The sequence below is a fragment of the Aotus nancymaae genome, unplaced genomic scaffold (genome assembly GCF_030222135.1).
Source record: "Aotus nancymaae isolate 86718 unplaced genomic scaffold, 86718_ANA_hifiasm-v0.15.2.pri h1tg000057l, whole genome shotgun sequence".
Lineage (NCBI taxonomy): Eukaryota > Metazoa > Chordata > Mammalia > Primates > Aotidae > Aotus > Aotus nancymaae.
Window position 1 is genome coordinate 66,986,791 of NW_026988471.1, and position 19,477 is coordinate 67,006,267.

Consider the following 19,477-nt stretch of genomic DNA (forward strand, 5'->3'; position numbering starts at 1 on the left):
TGGGACCTAAACAAACTCCACAGCTTCTGCACAGCAAAAGAAACAGTCAATAGAGTGAATCGGCGACCAACAGAATGGGAAAAAATTTTTGCAGTCTACCCATCAGACAAAGGGCTGATATCCAGAATTTACAAAGAACTAAAACAAATTTACAAGAAAAAAACAAGCCCATTCAAAAGTGAGCGAAGGATATGAACAGACACTTTACAAAAGAAGACATACATGAGGCCAACAAACATATGAAAAAATGCTCATTATCACTGGTCATTAGAAAAAATGCAAATCAAAACTACATTGAGATACCATCTCACGCCAGTTAGAATGGCAATCATTAAAAAATCCGGAGACAACAGATGCTGGAGAGGATGTGGAGAAACAGGAACACTTTTACACTGTTGGTGGGAGTGTAAATTAGTTCAACCATTGTGGAAGACAGTGTGGCCGTTCCTCAAGGACCTAGAAATAGAAATTCCATTTGACCCAGCAATCCCATTACTGGGTGTATATCTTTCTTTCTTTTCATTAAATGTGATAGAATTTACCAGTAAAGCCGTTTGGCCCTAGTATTTTCTTTGTAGAAAGATTTTGAAATAAGAAATCAATTTTATTAACTGATAAAAGGCTACTAAGATTTTCTATTTCCTCTTACTGTCAGTTTTATTAATTTGTTTTGCAAGGAATTTGTCCATTTCATCTAAGGTATGAAATTTATTGGCATAAAATTGTTTATAACATTCTCTTATTCTTTTAATATCTATAAGAATCTGTAAGGATTTCAGTGCTTTCATTACTGATACTGTGATTGTGTTTTCTTTTCTAGAACGCTCCTTCTTCAAAATATAAATACCACATACCATTGACTTCCTCCTACATTTTTAAAAAATGACTAAAAATCACCAACACACTAGATAGAACTCACCCAATGAATGATGTCCAAAGATGTCACAAAACACTTATAACGATCCTAAAAATACATTCTTAGAATTGTTTTCAGAGCTTAGTGAGCTTCGTGAGAAAAATCTAGCATAGAAAAGCCATGTAATGTAAAAAGCTGCAAGAAACCTAGAAGACGAAAAACTCAAGATGTGAAAACAGACCCAAAGAGTTAGGTAAGCTGCTCAATGTTATAAAGTTTGATGACAAAGTGAGGTGACTGGGATTTCTTGAAATACTTTCTGATATAATTTCTTTTCCTATGTTAGTTACATCTGAGGAGTTACCAACGAGCCTTAGGCTAAGAGATACCATGCACCATTGCTATTCCCCCAACCTGCATTTCTGGGCTAAATGTGGAGAAAAGAGAACAGTAAGAGTCTTCCCACTCCAGGGAGATAAAAATCAGATCATGTATTTCTAAGATATCCTTTCTAACCCTTCTCTCAACATGTATATTATCATTTTTCCTGCTGAAGGCCTGTGTGTTACTGTTTTTCCTCTTTTTGATTTATCCACACTATGGTTCTAATAAATATAGGCAGTAAGTTAATGAAAATCATGTTTTCATAATATCATACAAATTTACCTTCGAGTATTCTCACTGTTATCGATAACCTTAAGAAATTGTTTTTTTTAAAACCAAAATGTGTACTACCTAGTTCAATGACACATCTTATTCAAAAGGTTCAAATCAAGATAAACAGTAAGTTAATAAAAATGTATTTATAGCATCATAAAAAGACATCTTTGAGTATTCTCACTGTTATTAATAACCCTGCTTAAAGACATACTATTTTAAAAAAAAAAAAAACCCTAAAATGTATATTGCCTAGTTCAACAACATATCTTATTCAAAAGATCTGGCTCCTAAAGCATTTCTTTGTTCTATAAATTAAGTCTAATCCCATCCCATTACATCACATTTTCCAGATCTTCCTCTTATTTTATCTACTGTTCCTATGTGATGTTGCAATTGAATGTTAGTAGCATTTTTCTTCAGCTTTGTACCACATTCCACTCCCTACCCCATTTTCCTTAAAAAAAAAAAAAAAAAAAAATCCACAAAAGAATGCATATTTAAAAGTCTTCTTTTACTTTTAGCCTCCATTATTCAAGACTTACTTACACGTATGGCTCCTCCAAAGCTTAATGTGGTTTACTGCCAAGAATCTTATACTGCATCCCTCAGTTTTTTTTGTTGTTCACTTTATCTTAACATTAAAAAATTCCACCACATATTTCATATAATGGTTTTTACTTTCTTCTTGAAAACATTCTTCTCAGACAACTCTGTCATCTCATTTGAATTTGAACCAATTGCTTTCTAGGCCTGTGGCATAGTTGTTTTCCTGAGGTTTTCACTGGTGTGTTAGGAATTTCGTTTCTGGGGTCTCATTTCATCCTCTTTCTTGAACTCCTATTTCCTTTTGCTGCATACATATTCAAGAACTTATGTAAGTTAACCTTCCCAAATCCTTAAATTTTGGGAAATGTCTTTTTTTGTTGTTGTTGTTCTCACACTTGAGTTATCATTTGGCTGGTATCAAATTCCGGATTAGAAACACAGAACTTTGAATGTAGTAGTCCACTGCTTTCTACCAATTACTGCTGCTGTGAAGAAGTCCAATGTCAGAGGGCTCCTATTCTTTCTAGGTAACAACTTCTGGGTCTGGAGGCTTTTAGGTTTTTTTTTTTTTTTTTTTTTAACTCTTGAAGTTATAAAATTACAAAAGTTGAGACTAAACATAGATGTTCTTTCATCTGATCGTGGCAATTTGAATGCTTTTAACGGAAAGATTCAATTTTTCAAGTAAGAGAAATTTCTCCTATTATTTCACTGATTATTTCCCCTTCTATCTTATCTAATACAGTTCCTGAAATTTCTTTCAGTCAGACGCTATCACTCTGTGTTCTCCAAGTCACTGTTTTCTTGCACATTTTTCCATATCTTTTATCTTTTGCGCTAACATTCTGAGAAAAATCCAAGAAGTTTTATTTTTGCTAGGCAGATAGCTAGGCTTTTTCACTAGCTAAAGTAACTGACTTCTTCAAATTATTTAAATTTGTGTCAGCTAACCAAATTACCATATGTCATGAACCTCATTACTCAAACCACAAATTTCTTAGTGCTGCCACAGCACCAAAATTTGACAGTGTGAATAAAGAAAATAAAGCCAGTCCTTTTCTTTTCTTTTTTTTTGAGATGGAGTCTCACCTTGTCTCAAGTTGGAGTGCAATGGCACAGTCTTGGCTCACTACAACCTCTGCCTCCCAGGTTCAAGTGATTCTCCTGCCTCAACCTCCCAAGTAGCTGAGATTACAGGTGCCCATCACCACACCCAGCTAATTTTTGTATTTTTAGTAGAGACAGGGTTTCACCATGTTGGCCAGGCTGGTCACCTCAGGTGATCTGCCTGCCTCATCCTCCCAAAGTGCTGGGATTATAGGTGTGTGCCACCGCACTTGGCCAGTCCTTTATTTTTCTTAAAGAAGACTACTTGTCTAAAAACTTGAAATATTTAAAATATACTGACAATCCAAGGATTTTTTTTTTTTTTGAGATGGAGTCTCGCTCTGTAGCCCAGGCTGGAGTGCAGTGGCGTGATCTTGGCTCACTGCAACCTCCGTCTCCTGGATCCCAGTTCAAGCAATTCTCCTACCTCGGCCTCCCAAGTAGCTGGGATTACAGGCACAAGCCACCATGCCCGGCTAATTTTTGTATTTTTTTTTTTAGTAGAGATGGGGTTTCACCATGTTAGCTAGTCTCGTCTTGAACTCCTGACCTCATGATCTGCCTGCCTCGGCCTCCCAAAGTGCTGGGATTACAGGTGTGAGCCACCATGCCTGGCCAGGATTTTTAGAAAAAGGTCTTTAACAGTAAAACAAGGTAATCCAAAGTATGTAAGTTCATGTACTATACTTAAGAAAACCTCTTGTTCTTCTCTTCATTCCTTAACTGTAATGCTTTACTGAGAGCAGGCAAAGCATAAGTAATTCTCAGTGACTAGGTGAAACAAATTAGAATTCAGATCACTAAATTACCAAGTAAATGATAAATGACAGCTGGTAAACTGTCTAAGAAACATTAACTGTATGATACATTCATGAAGATGTTAATCTAAAGCAACAAATGCACAAGTCAACTTCAAAATTAATGGCATACAATATTTTAATAAATGGCATTTTAGGGCCAGGCTCAGTGGCTCATGCCTCCCAGCACTTTGGGAGGCCAAGGTGGGTGGATCACCTGAGGTCAGATAGAGACCAGCCTGACCAACATGGTGAAACCCTGTCTCTAATAAAAATACAAAATTAACCAGGCATGGTGGTGCATGCCTGTAACCCCGGCTACTTGGGCTGAGGCAGGAGAATTGCTTGAACCTGGGAAGTGGAGGTTGCAGTGAGCCGAGATTGTGCCACTGCATCCAGCCTGGGCAACAAGAGCAAAACTCCGTCTCAAAAAACAAAACAAAACAAAACAAAAAAGCTGAAATGAAGGAGGAAATAAAATTAACTACAGGTAATCTTTTTCTCTGAAAACGTTTTCTGTTTTCAAAACAAAACAGCAAACCTCTCTGAGACGTCATTAAGAGCAGACATTAACAGTAAAGTAAAATTATTACGCTTAAACTTTCACATCACCTATAAATACTTACACCAGCAACAAAACTGCTTAAATGGGACACTGTTTACTAAAAACAGAAACAGTGTTCTAATGGCTAGAAAGGTTTCTACTGGTAGTTCATTATGCAAAGGGAGAGGTTCCTTCAGTCTGCCAAGCTCTTCTTAGGAGATCTTCTAACAAAAGAAAGATGAGAAATCTTTCTTTTTTTTTTTTTTTTATGAGTTGTCCAGGTCCCTTGGCATTTTTAGAGAAATCAAAAGATTAGTCTACAAAACAGCCCCTGTGTTTACTAATTTTATCTAAACCATTCAGAATTATACCAGCTTTATCAACAATTAGTTGAATCTGATTTTCCACTCTTACTTTCAACTGTGCCCCAATCTAGTCCTCTGCTTAAATTATCTAAAGTAACATCTTGCACTCAGTCACTTTTCCAAGTTATCATGCCAAGTTAGAACTAACGCCTCAAGTTTGAGCAAATCACCCCAACAGAGTACACATTTCCCAGTCCAGAGAGGTTAGCCAACAGACAGAAAAAAAGTCACAATGGCCTAGAATAAATCTGATAAAAATCCAACACTGAACTGAATGACCAAAATACATACATATATATATATATATATATATATATATATATATATATATATATATATGTATGTATGTATCTCAGAATACCTACTGTCTTAGACAAATCTAGTCTTGCCTAGAATTATTCATGTAGACAATTATAACATTAATCTTGTAAGATTTACTAAAGAATGACTATATAATACTGTGATTAAAAATATGACTATGAAAGATGATTGCCTAAGATCAAATCATGGCTTTGTTACTTCACCTGCTGTGTGACTTAAGCCAGTTACTTAAGGTCTCTGCTTCTATTTTCTCATCTGTACAATGGGGAAAGTAATAGTGCCCCCTCTCCTGAGGCTAATGTGAGGATTAAAAGAATTACTGTATATAAAGTGCTTAGAATAGTTCCTGGGACATGGTAAGCATCATACCAATATGGGTTATTATTTATGAAAACAAATAGGGTGACTAGTAACTACCAGGTTTTCCCAAAGGTACAGCCTTTAAAATTATCCAAAGAGTTCTCTATGTAATACAGCTCTGGGCTCTTGCTAGCTGATCCAGTCAACCAATATTCACTCAGCATCTGCTTTATGCTAGGCATTATGCTCCCACTGTCAAAGTCCCAGTTCTTTTACTGGTGAAAATTAGCTTAAATAGCCTTATTCTTATTAAAACTTAGAAGTCTGTGTGCCATTTGAATTGTAACTAGTTATTTCTTGTTGATTTTACTTAGTTACTTCCTTCTCCCTTTTTACATTTACTTAAAAAGCCCCAACTTTTCAATAACAGAAAATTTCAAACACACACAAAGATTGAACAAAAGAGTATAATAAATTCCATATGCTCATTATCTAGTTTCAATCATTAAACATGAGAAATATTTTATCTATATCCTACCCAGTTATTTTAGAGCAAATCCAAGACATATTATTTCCTTGTAACTAGCCAGTATTATCTTTTTGCTGTGTGTGAGACGGAGTTTCACTTTTGTTGCCCAGGCTGGAGTACAATGGCACGATCTCAGCTCATTGCAACCTCCGTCTCCTGGGTTCAAGCGATTCTCCTGCCTCAGCCTCCCAAGTTAGCTGGGATTACAGGCATGCACCATCATGCCCCGCTAATTCTTTTGTATTTTTAGTAGAGACAGGGTTTCACCATGTTGGTCAAGCTGGTCTCGAACTCCTGACCTCAGGTGATCCATCCATCTTGGCCTCTCAAAGTGCTGGGATTACAGGGTGAGCCACTGCACCCAGCCTAATCAGTTATTATCTCTAAAAGATAAAAACTCTGAACATAATACACCATAACATTATCACACCTAAAAATTAATTATTTGGTATCAAATAGTCAGTGTTCGAATTTCCCCAAAGGTCACAAGTGATTTTGTAGGTTTTAAAAATCAATCCAGATGTAGCAATCAAATAATGTGTTGATAATGACCTTGATAGTAGTGTCAGTGTAGTTATAGCAGCTGAAAGCCAGATTGAAGTAGGCCAAGAAATTAGCAGAAATAAGGAAATAAAGCTTATTGTATATGTTCTTCTTTAAGAGGTTCAAATATGGGAAAGAATAGAGAAACTGCAAGATAAATGCAGAATCAAAATCAAAGAGAAGGTGACTGTGTTTATAAACAAGAGAGGAAGAAGCTGAAGACATATGGGAAAAAGAAGAAATTTAACAAAGATCCTAGAGATGAGACAGCACAAGATCAAAAGCATAGGGGAAGGGCTAACCATGAATAAAGGAGGCCTGATACTGAAGGAAAGGAGGTTAAGATTAAATGTGAGATCAGGCAAGTTTCTCTTGTGGCAGGTAGAAGTGAGGGGGAAATGAGGCCAACACTTAAATCATCCCCAAGTTTTCTCAGTCCCTAGTTTTCTCAAGCATTAGGAGCAAAATCATTTATTAAAAGCAGGTAATGCAGACAAGTGTGAGTAGAATGTTGATGTTCTGGATAACATATAAGGAGACTGAAAGAAATGACTATGCAGGTCAAAGAATGAATCCACATTCTAATCCTACACAACTTTCAAAAGTCACCCGTTCCATGAAGCTTTTCCTTAACCAAAGGTAATTTTTCTTCATTAGAACCTTTGTTTTTAGTTCTCATAATAGTTTACTCATACTGTAATAATCTATGTATTTCCCTTTTTCCCAGTGGCTAATCTGTGCATACTTGGTTAAGTGCTTACTTATCTGTGTGGCACAGGAAAGAATACAGTATGTTATATCATATAATTTAGAGTCCTGTTAACTTTTTTAAAAAGGAGCACAAACAACTTTACACTGAAAGAAGAAAAGTTGAGAGGACACTGAGGCTGGGGCAAGTGAATAAGGCCAAACAGAGAACACTCACTTGAGCTAGGCATGGAAAGGATGAGAAGGCACAACAGGAATTAGCCTAAATAGAAAAGTATAAATAGTGAATAGTGAAGTGTGTCAAGGATTGATTTTAATAATCTTGTAAGACAGTACTATTCACAGACAAAACTAAATAAAACTAAGCTCTTCCAACAGTAAAGAGGTTTTGTTTAAAAATAAAATACAATGTGTGGCTGAATAAAAAAGTGGCAGTTTTAATGTGGAAAAGGTCATTATGGGGAAATTGATCCAAACCCTAAGTAAAATATGATTTTTTTTTTTTAAAAAAAAAAAAGCATATCACATTCTAGTGAATCAAACAGGAAACAGGAAAAAAGAAATATAGTAGACAAATAATTTAGATGGATTCACAGTTGGCTGAACAATGACAAGTATAGATCTTTAGTGACAAGGCTCAATAGTTTAATCAAAGTGTAAATTAAAGTGGTAAGAAAGAAGACTTACTACTAAGTTCTGAGGATTAACTGAAGAGGGCAGCCTTAACAGTGTATGAAATATATTTCAAATGCTTACCCAACAAATAAAAAACTTTGACTTTTGCCATCCCCAGATGTACATAAGGGAACATCCATCTGCCTTTTGCCCTAAGACATTTTTCTCTGGCCCTCAGTCGCTGATTTAAAGAATGAGCAGAAAAAAAATCTGAGAACTATGGTTCCCTCAAGACCTCTGTTCTTTGGCTGAGAAATAAAAAATTAATGTACTAGTACTTCAACCCCATTGGAGTTATACTAGCAACAACCAATCTCAACTCTATTGCAGCCTAAAGCCTAGCTAACAGACCTCCGCACCTCTTTCTTTCCACTAGCAAGTGGAGGAATAATTCATGTCACGTGTTCAAACTAAACGGTAAGTAGAGGCTCAATTTTTAGCGAAACTCTTTGAATTCTAGAGACACTATAAAACTGACTCATTACTGCGCACAGTGGCTCACGCCTGTAATCTCAGCACTTTGGGAGGCCAAGGCAGGCAGATCGTCTGGGATCAGGTGTTTGAGACCAGCCTAGTCAACAAGGTGAAACCTCATCTCTACTAAAAATACAAAAATTAGAATTAGCCGGGCATGGTGGTGGGTGCCTGTAATCTCAGCTACTTGGGAGGCTGAGACAGAAGAATCTCTTGAACCCGGGAGGTAGAGGTTGCAGTGAGCCAAGACTGCACCACTGCACTCCAGCCTGGGCAACCAGAGCAAAACTCTGACACACTGACACACACACACACAGAGCAAAACTCTGACACACTGACACACACACACTTTCACACACACACAAACACCCTGAGACTCACTGACTTTACCAGAGACAAGTATTACAGATCTACATAATACCCAGAGTACCAGTTTGTAACTTCTGTCTTGACCAGATTTTGGAGGTAAGTTAGCTGTGCAGCAGTGACACAAGTATTAGTTCTCAAGTCCAGAAGGCCATTATAGTCTACAAGAAGGTTCAAAAAGTTTTTTTCTAAAAGGTCAGGTGGTAAATATTTCAAGCTTTGTTGACCATATATTTCCTGTTGCAATTACTCAACTCTGCCACTGTAGCACAGAAAACAGAAAAATGGGCATGGCTATGTTCCAATGTCTATGTTTTATTAATAAAAACTGCTGGCAGGCAGTAGTTTACCAACATTCCTGGTCTACAGGGTGGTAATTAGGTCTAGTTTTGGTCAATTCTAACACTATTCTAGATATAATATTTTATTTCATGTTTTAAAATAGAAACATACATGTCTTCATATAATCCTAATTATATTAAAAATTCATAAAACGGCCGGGTGCAGTGGCTCATGCCTGTAATCCCAGCACTTTGGGAGGCCAAGGCAGGTGGACTGCTCGAGGCCAGGAGTTGAAGACCAGCCTGATCAACATGGTGAAAACCCGTCTCTACTAAAAATACAGAAATTAGCCGGGTATGGTGGCACTCACCTGTAATCTCAGCTTCTTAGGAAGCTAAGGCACGAGAATTGCTTGAACCCAGGAGGCAGAGGTTGCAGTGAGCCAAGATCATGCCACTGCCCTCCAGTCTGAGTGACAGAACAAGGCTCCGTCAAAAAAAAAAATCATTAAAAAAAGTCTGGGAGGAAATAGCAGAATAAAATGTAAATAGTGATTGGGATGGAAAGATTATGGATAATTGGTCATATATATCACCATTTTTTTAAGTTTAAAAATGATTTACAAAGCCATATTACAAAATGAGGCCATCAAATCTCATATAGGTTGACCATCCCAAATCTAAAACTCTGAAATCCAAAATGTTCTGAAATATGAATGTTGACATGGCATGCAAAAGAAATGCTTTTCGAGCATTTTGGATTTCAGATGTTTATATTTGGGATGCTCAGTCAGTATATATAATGCTTCCAGATCACCATAATAAAGGGAACCACGTGAATTTTTTTTGTTTTCCAGTGCATATAAAAGCTGTTTACATATTACTGTTGTCTATAAAGTGTGCAATAACATTATGCCTAAAAAACAATATATATATCTTAATTTTAAAATACTTCATTGCTAAAAAATGCTAAGGATCATCTGAGCGTTCAATGAGTTCTAATCGTTTTGCTACTGGTAGATTTCGCTTCAATGTTAATAGGGGTGGCTGTGACAATTTCTTAAAATAATACAGCAATAAAGTTTTGCCACATCATTTGACTCTTACTTTCCTAAGAGATTTCTCTGTAACATGCAATGCTGTTTGATAGCATTTTACCCACAGTAGAGCTTCTTTTAAAATTGGAGTCAATCTTTTCAAACCCTGCTGCCACTTTATCAGCCAAATTTATGGAATATTCTAAATCCTTTGTTGTCATTTCAACAATGTTCACAACATCTTCACCGGTAGATTCCATATCAAGAAACCACTTTCTTTACTCACCAATAAAAAGCAACTCCTCATCTGTTCAAGTTAGATTGCAGCAAATCAGCCACATTTTTAGGCTCCACTTCTAGTTCTTTTGCTCCTTCTATCACATCTGCAGTTATTTTCTCCATGAAAGCCCTGAACCCCTCAAAATCATCCATGAGGACTGAAATCAACTTCTTTCAAACTCTTGTTTATATTGATATTTTGACTTCCCATGAATCAAGAATGTTCTTAATGGCAAACTCAGAATAGTGAATCCTTTCCAGGTTTGTTTTGTTTTTTTTTTTTTTGTTTTGAGACGGGGTTTCTCACTCTGTCTCCCAGGCTGGAGTGCAGTGGTGTGATATCTGCTCACTGCAACCTCCGCCTGAGAGGTTCAAGCCATTCTTATATCTCAGCCACCCAAGTAGCTGGGAATACAGGAATGTGCCAGCATCCCCGGCTAATTTTCGTATTTTTGGTAGAGATGGGGTTTCACTCTGTTGACCAGGCTGGTCTCAAACTCCTGACCTCAGTGATCCACCCACCTTGGCCTCCCAAAGTATGGGATTACAGGTGTGAGCCACTGCGCCTGGCCCCTTCCAGAATGTTTTTAATTTACTTTGCCCAGATCCATGAGAGGAATGACTATCTAAGGCAGCTACAGCATTACAAAATGTATTTCTTAAGTAGAAAGACTTGAAAGTTGAAATTACTCCTTACTCCATGGGCTACAGAATGAATGTTGTGTTAACAGGCATGAAAACGTTAGTCTCTATGTTTATCTCCATCAGACCCCTTGGGTGACTAGCTGCATTGTCAATGAGCAGCAATATTTTGAAAGAAATCTTTTTTTCTGAAAGGTAAGTGTCAACAGTGAGCTTAAAATATTCAGTAAACCACGCTGCAAACAGTTCTGCTGTCATTTAGGCTTTGTTGTTCCATTTATGGAGCACAGGCAGAGTAGATTTAGAATGAGCATTGGCTGTAACTTAAAATCACCAGTTGCACTGGTCCCCAAGAGGAAAGTCAGTGCCACCTTCATCTGGATAACTTGCTGCAGCTTCTTCATCAGCACTGCTGCTTCACCTTGCAAGTTATGGAGACGGCTTATCCCTTTAAACTTGAAGAACCAACCTCCACTAGCTTCAAACTTTCCTTCTGTAGCTTCCCCACCTCTCTCATCCTTCATAGAATTGAAGAGTTAGGGCTTTGCTGTATACTAGGCTTTGGCTTAAGGGAATGTTGTGGCTGGTTTGACCTTCTATCCAGACCATAAAACTTTCCCCATATCAGTAAAAAGGCTGTTTCATTTTCTTATCACTTGTTTGGTTGCTGGAGTTAGTACTATTAATTCCCTTTAATAACTTTTCCTTTGCATTCATATCTTGGCTAACTGTGTGGCACAAGAGGCCTAGCTTTTAGCCTATCTGGGCTTTCAACACACCTTCCTCAGTAAGTTTAATCATTTCTAACTTCCAATTTAAAATTAAAGATGTGTAATTCTTTCTTACTTGAACAACTGGAGGGTAGTGTAGGGTTATTAACTGCTCTAATTTCAATACTGTTGTGTCTTAGGGAATAGGAAGGCCTAAGGAAAGGGAGAGAGTTGGGGGAATGGCCAGTGAGTACAGCAGTCAGAACACAGACAACTGGACTAAGTTCACCATCTTATATGGACACTGTTCATGCTGCCCCAAAAATAATTACAACAGTAACATCAAAGACTACTAACGACAGACCACCATATAGATAAAGTAACGTAAAAGTATGAAATATTGATTATATTTGGTAATAAGAAGTACCAAAATGCAACACAGACACAGGAAGTGATTACATGCTGCTGGGAAAATGGGAGATACAGACTTGCTCAGCATAGGGTTATCACAAACCTTCAATTTGTAAGAAACACAATTATCTGCAAAGTACAATAAGTCAAAGCACAATACAACGAGATAAACTTGCATACTACTCAAAGCAATTTATAAATTCAATGCTATTTCTATTTAACTACCAATGACATTCTTCACAGAATTAGAAAAAACTCTTTTAAAATCCATATGGAACCAAAAGAACCCAAAAGAACCCAAACAGCCAAGGCAATCCTAAGCAAAAAGAATAAAGCTGGAGACATCACACTACCTGACTTCAAACTATACTGCAAAGGCTACAGTAACCAAAACTACACGGTACTGTTACAAAAAAGATACATAGACCAATGGAACGAATAGAGAGCCCAGAAATAATGCTGCACACAAACAACCATCTGATCTTCAACAAAGCTGACAAAAACAATCAATAGGGAAAGGACTCCACTATTCAATAAGTGGCGCTGGGATAACTGACAAGCCATATGGAGGAGATTGAAATTGGACCCCTTTCCTTATGCCATATACAAAAATCAACTCAAGATAGACAAAAGACTTAAATGTAAAACCTAAAACTATAGAAACCCTGAAAGATAAGCTAGAAAATACCATTCTAGATACAGGATCTGGCAAAGATGTCATGACAAAGACGCCAAAAGCAATTGCAACAAAGACAAAAACTGACAAATCGGACCTAATTAAACTAAAGAGCTTCTGCCAAAGAAATCATCAACAGAGTAAACAGAGGACCTACGGAATGGGAGAAAACATTTGCAATCTATGCATCTGTCAAAGGTCTAATATCCAGAATCTCTAAGGAATTTAAACCTAAAAGCAAAAAACCAAATAACCCATTAAAAAGTGGGCAAAGGACATGAACAGACACTTTTCAAAAGAAGGCATACATGCAGCCAATAATCATACGAAAAAAATTCTCAACATCACTAATCATTAGAGAAATGCAAATCAAAACCAAATTAGATACTGTCTCATACCAGTCAAAATGGCTATTACTAAAAAGTCAAAAAATAACAGATGCTGGTGAGGATGCAGAGAAAAGGGAACACTTACACACTGCTGGTAAGAATGTAGCTCACTCATTGTGGGAAGCAGTGTGGCTATTCCTCAAAGAACTTAAAACAATTACCATTTGACCCAGCAATCCCACTATTGGGTATATACCCAAATGAATATAAATCATTCTACCATAAAGACACATAGACACATATATTTACATTATTCACAATAGCAAAGACATGGAATAAATCTAAATGCCCATCAACAGTAGACTGGATAAAGAAAATGAGCTACATATACACCATGGTATACTACACAGCCATAAAAACACGAGATCATATCTTTTGCAGCAACACAGATGCAGCTGGACACCATGATCCTAAGCAAACACAGGAACAGACATCTTCGCACTTTTAAGTGGGATCTAAACAACAAGAACACATAGGAACAACAGACATCAAGGTCTACTTGATGGTGGAGGGTGGGAGGAGGGAGAGGATCAAAAAATGAACTGTCAGCTACTATCCTTATTACTTGGATGGATTTAATGAATGTTGTGTGCCTTATATGTCACTTCTTCCATAAAATATGGAAAGCTATACTTTTCAGCCCCAAACAGTGGCAGTTTGATGGTGCTACATAACTAGTTCTGGCCCATAAATATTAAATATGAGCACAAGTGATATAAATCATCTGTGGGCCAAGGCAAATAAAAGCACTGCCTGCAGGTCCTTGAATTTCCCTCTTCCTCAGTGATCTTGGGAACTATGCATTAGAGATGATGGCTTTCCAAGACAAGGGAGCCTGGATCACTGAGGAGTCACCAAAGAGAAGAGTTCCTATAAATCCACTTTGAACCTTCAGCTTGAAAAAATTCTGTTAGGTTAAGCCACTGAGACTTTGGGGTTTATTTATAACTACAGCGCAGTATAGATATTAGTAATAAAGATGTCTATTTAAAAAATGCTCCTGGCTGGGTGCAGTGGCTCACTCCTGTAATCCCAGCACTTTGGGAGGCCAAGGCGGGTGGATCACTCGAGGTCAGGAGTTGAAGACCAGCCTGACCAATAAGAAGAAACCCCGTCACTATTAAAAATATTTTTAAAAATTGTCCGGGAGTGGTGGTGCACACCTGTAATCCCAGCTACTCCGGAGGCTGAGGCAGGAGAATTGCTTGAACCCAGGAGGCGGCGGTTGCAGTGAGCCAAGATGGTGCCATTGCACTACTCCAGCCTGGGCAACAAGAGCAAAACTGTCTCAAAAAAAAAAAAAGCTTCTACTCTGGTAACATAAGAAGACTATATGTCAAATTCACTATCCATTTTAAATAGTTAAAAGGTAACATTGCTACAGAGTAAATATACATTATAGAGGTATATGATACATACACACACACGCATGCACAGAGAGATGTGTGAATAAAACTAGCTCTTAATAACAAGAATATTTGACTTACAGTGTGAGCACATTTCCAAAGGATAACTTGCCTCATTTCCCTGGGGGGAAAAAAAGAAATAATTAGTCATAAAATAGGCACAAATTTATTTAAAAAATTAAAACTAAATATTTTTAAGTCAAAAGAACATAGGGAATTAAGCCATAAACTAATAATAAGATCTATAAATTACATTTATATTTTTTAGAAATAGGTAAGAAAACAAATAACACTGTAGAAAGAGTTCTTAAATCCAACCCTTCTGATTTATGGTTCTGTCACTTAGGATTTATGCAAACATCTGACTGCAATATATTTTAAATATTTTCAAAATCCTAAATATATATCAAATTTTATTTATTATTATTATCCTTTGAGACAAAGTCTCACCCTGTCACCCAGGCTGGAGTGCAGTGGTCCGATCTCAGCTCACTAAAGCCTCTGCCTCCTGGGTTGAAGCAATTCTCAGCCTTAGCCTCCTGAGCAGCTAGAATTACAGGCACCCACCACCACGCCCAGCTAATTTTTGTATATTTAGTAGAGACAGGGTTTCACCATGTTGGCCAGGCTGGTCTTAAACTCCTGACCTCAGGTGAACCACCCGTCTCGGCCTCCCAAAAGGGATTATAGGCATGAGCCACCATGCCCAGCATTATATGTCAAATTTTAACATATTAGGGACTGTCAATGCTCCAACTCGTCTTGCTAGGTAAACTGATTTTTCGATAGAGCTTAGAACAAAAACTCCCTTGCCAACTCTAACTGAAGAGTTTCCTGAGACTACAAAATGAGCTATTAAAAAGATAAAAACAGAAACCTGTTAACATTTTTCCCTGCATTGAAACATAATTTCCTATATGCTGAGCAACTACATAAGAAAAATATTAATGGAAAGGTGAGTATAACTTGACAGCCAGCCACTTGAAAACCATTTCAATTTTTTCTTTTAATACAAAATTTTATTTCAGGAATAGATCTTAATTTAATATAATTTATCTGAACTCCTAATTTATATATTAAAAAGAAGTAAAACCAACTATCCGTTTTCTATACTAGGATTTTATGTGAAATATATTTAAGAAAAAAATCTGTTCTAGGAAAACTACAGACCTGGGTCAATGCCTACATTTAACAACTCTGGGAACTGGGTCCAGGGAGGTCAAATACCTGGTGCAAGATTACACCATTTGATTAGCAGTGGAACCAAAAGTACTTCTTTATTTTTTATTTTTTTTTCGGCGGGGGAGGGTAGGGTGTCTTGCTCTGTTGCCCAGGCTGGAGAGTTCAAGGGCATGATCTCGGCTCACTGCAACCTCTGTCTCCTTGGTTCAAGCAATTTTCCTGTCTCAGCCGAGTAGCTGGGATTACAGGTGTGCACCACCACACTCAGCTAATTTTTATATTTTTAGTAGAGACAGAGTTTCACCACGTTGGCCAGGCTGGTCTCGAACTCCTGTCCTCAGGTGATCTGCCCACTTCAGCCTCTTAAAGTGCTGGGATTACAGGCGTGAGCCACCACACCCGGCAAAAGTACTTCTAAATCGAAAACAGTAAAAATCACAAGTAGTATAACAGACTCACAGAGGTAGAATCATTAAGATCTTTAAAAAGGTCTACATAATTAAAAGTAACATAAGTAATTACATTTAGTTTTTAAAGTTCAGTGGTAAACTGAATACCAAGCATCCTATATTCTATTATCTAACCTTGACCCTGCCTAGCAATTAAATTACAGTAAGTATACAACTGCTATTAATATAAGGGTACAATTAACATTGGAATATTTAAATATATATCTTAGGAAGCTACTGAAAACCTAAAAAATTTTTTTAGTATGACTATCTGGCTTTCAAACTCAACGTACCTTGAATCCTATGTAAACTTAAAGTCTAATCACATTCGATTAACTGACATGTTGCCAATAACTAGTCTTTTTCTTGCAAGTTACAGCAGATAACTGCATTTTTCCAGATCTGGTTAATTTAATATTGGGTCACCTTATGTATAAAATATATGTTAAAGTGAGGATAAAAGAAAGCAAACATTAATAAAGCTTGATATTATTAATAGAGACAGATTTCTGCTTATTTTGTACATTATTTAATTGATCTTAATATCCTTACCATGATTCTTATCTTCACTGCCTTACACACACTTGCTTGTCTTAATTTTTCTTAACGCTTTTTTTTTTCTTATTCCACACCACCTAAAAAGTTTAGTATGTTTCTTGCAAGACTCTCAAGAGCATACTGGTATCTTATTTACTAAATTTTACACTGTCACTGTGAGATTTTTTTTTTTTTTTAATGAGTACCATTACTGATTTATATAAGTGCAGGTAAAAAGCAGTTATGCGGTGGTTTCAAGCAGGGTTTTAAAACTAGGTCCTTGTTTCTTCAGCCCACTGACCTTTACAGTGTTATCAATTCTTTATAAATGATACCATCTATCTCACCTATTTATCTGTATCACTCCCAACTAAACAACATCCACAAGACCCAAGAACCAACCAGGCCAGGCTCATAAGGACTTTTCCATTAACAAGGAATATCTCATCTCGCTCCTAAACTTGGAATCCATATATACAAAACATTATTGCAACCACAATCTGTCCCAAACTGACCACATCACATCCCTGCTAAAATTCAATAGCTCTCCACTGCCTTCAGGATAAAAACCAACACTCTTTAGAAAACTAAGTAAAGTCCTTTAATTAAGAGAACTCCTATCACTGTAGTCATTTTCCCAAGCAGCACCATCATCTCTACCCTACACTTCCCGCTTTTTATTCCAATTCTGTATTGCTTGAACTTTTACAGCAAGAATGTCTTCATAGATTACCTTTCATTTTAAAAAAGAAACCAAAGCTAAACATGGCAATATAATTTTGTCAGTACAGCCAACATAATTTTGTTCCACGTTCAGTCTCCCTCATGCTTAGTCATTAGTAAAAATAGGAGTTTTGGAGATTCCCCTTTAGACCTCTCTCCCTACCCCTTCATGGTCAGCTTCTTAAGCTACCACCTGGGAGTATTACATTTATCAGTAATTGTTTCATTTAGGTTTGGCCTGTGGGCTATAGTTTATTGATCCCTGAACCTAATGCATAACAACATTTAAACAAAAAATACACATCAGTTTGTAAATTATTATATCAGAATTAACTGTAAAAAAATGCATTTCTGAAGGTAAATTAGTTCTACCGTGAATTTCTAGCTGATAGCTCCAGTCTAGGGTTGGGAAATACTAAAATAATGATAGATACTGTGACAGACACACCTAATAAGGTATTGACATTTACTGCTTAGAGAACCACTCAACTAAACAAAACCATAAAATTATATCTAAATATCAAAAAAGTTCTAAAGCTAACATGTTTTCAGTTTATGTAAGAAAGCTTGAAGAATTCAAACATCCTACCACATGACCAAGTTACTGACAAGATCACTTGATGATGAGGTCCATAAATAAATCCATTTGCCTAAAGTTCAAGATAGACTTTCCTTATACTAATGCTGATTTAAAAATTCAGTAACATCTGCCCATGAAGGAGAAATGCTATACAAACCACTTTACAAGTATAAAAAAACAGTAAATCAGAAAAAATGTATCAAAAAACATTTTTCAGACATTATCTGTGATCACCTACATAAAAAAACCAAAGAGGTAAGCCCTTAGGATCTATGTCCCAGCTTGCTATCTGAAGAAAGTTTCCAGGTTGCAGCACAGGAAGGGAGAACAGAAACACAGTCCTGTGATGTTACCGAATTGAAAAGTCAGAGATGCATGAAATTCAGGTGGCCAAGGAGGTTAAACATGTGAGGAAGAATACTTTAGAAAAGGGAGATGCATGAGAGACCTTTGGAGATCTTCTGCATAAAAGTCTCCTCCAAGTCTCTGCATAAGTTTGAGAGGAAACTTCCCAAGTCCAGGAAAAGAACTAGTAACAGGTTGAATAACTTTTGGGAGTTTGCACAGAGCTAGGAATAGTTCATGATCTCATGGGCCAGAGTGGAGAAACTTTTAAATACACAGAGAACTGGGTCCAGTCCTCAGAACGGCTATACTGGCTATGAATTAAAGGCTGTTCTGGACTTACCTTAAGAAAGATAGAAAGCAAGTCTCAGAAAGATCAAATTTGGGTCTCAGTAACTTAAGTATATGACATATTCTTACACTCTAAAGGAATAAAACAAAATCTAGCACAACAGCATAAAATTCACAATGTAAGACATCCAATATAAAACATAATAGGATGCTACAAAATGGATGAACCTTAAAAACACTATGGTAAGTAAAAGAAGCCAGACACAAAAGGCCACATATTTTATAATTCCATTTATAAGAAATACACTGATAAAAAAATACACAGAAAAAAATGCAGAGATTGGTAGGTGCTAGTTGCTGGCGGGGGGAATGGCGAACAATTTTTGGCTATGGGGTTTCCTTTCAGGGTGATGAAAGTATTTTCAAATGACACAGAGGTGTGGTGTTTGCACTACATTTAAAATGTACTAAACGCCAGCCTGCGCAACATGGCAAAACACCATCTCTACAAAAAATACAAAAAAAAGGCTGGGCATGGTGACTCATGCCTGTAATCCCACCACTTTGGGAGGCTGAGGCGGGCAGATCACTTGAGGTCAGGAGTTCAAGACCAGCCTGGTCAACATGGTGAAACCTGTCTCTACTAAAATTACAAAAATTAGCTGGGCATAGTTAACAGGTGCCTGTAATCCCAGCTACTCAAGAGGCTGAGGCAGTAGAATCGCTTTAACCTGAGAGGTAGAGGTTG

General features: G+C 37.0%; 1 protein-coding gene across 3 annotated transcripts in view; it reads right to left on the reverse strand.

The window, feature by feature from the left end:
* Positions 1 to 19,477, reverse strand: part of PPP3R1 (protein phosphatase 3 regulatory subunit B, alpha) — a 72,125-nt gene that overhangs the window by 23,091 nt on the left and 29,557 nt on the right. For all 3 annotated transcript variants that reach the window (XM_021671059.2, XM_012475596.2, XM_012475597.2), the window contains exon 2: positions 14,704 to 14,743. In XM_021671059.2, the coding sequence (XP_021526734.1) occupies positions 14,704 to 14,743 (40 nt within the window). The remainder of the gene's footprint in view (positions 1 to 14,703; positions 14,744 to 19,477) is intronic.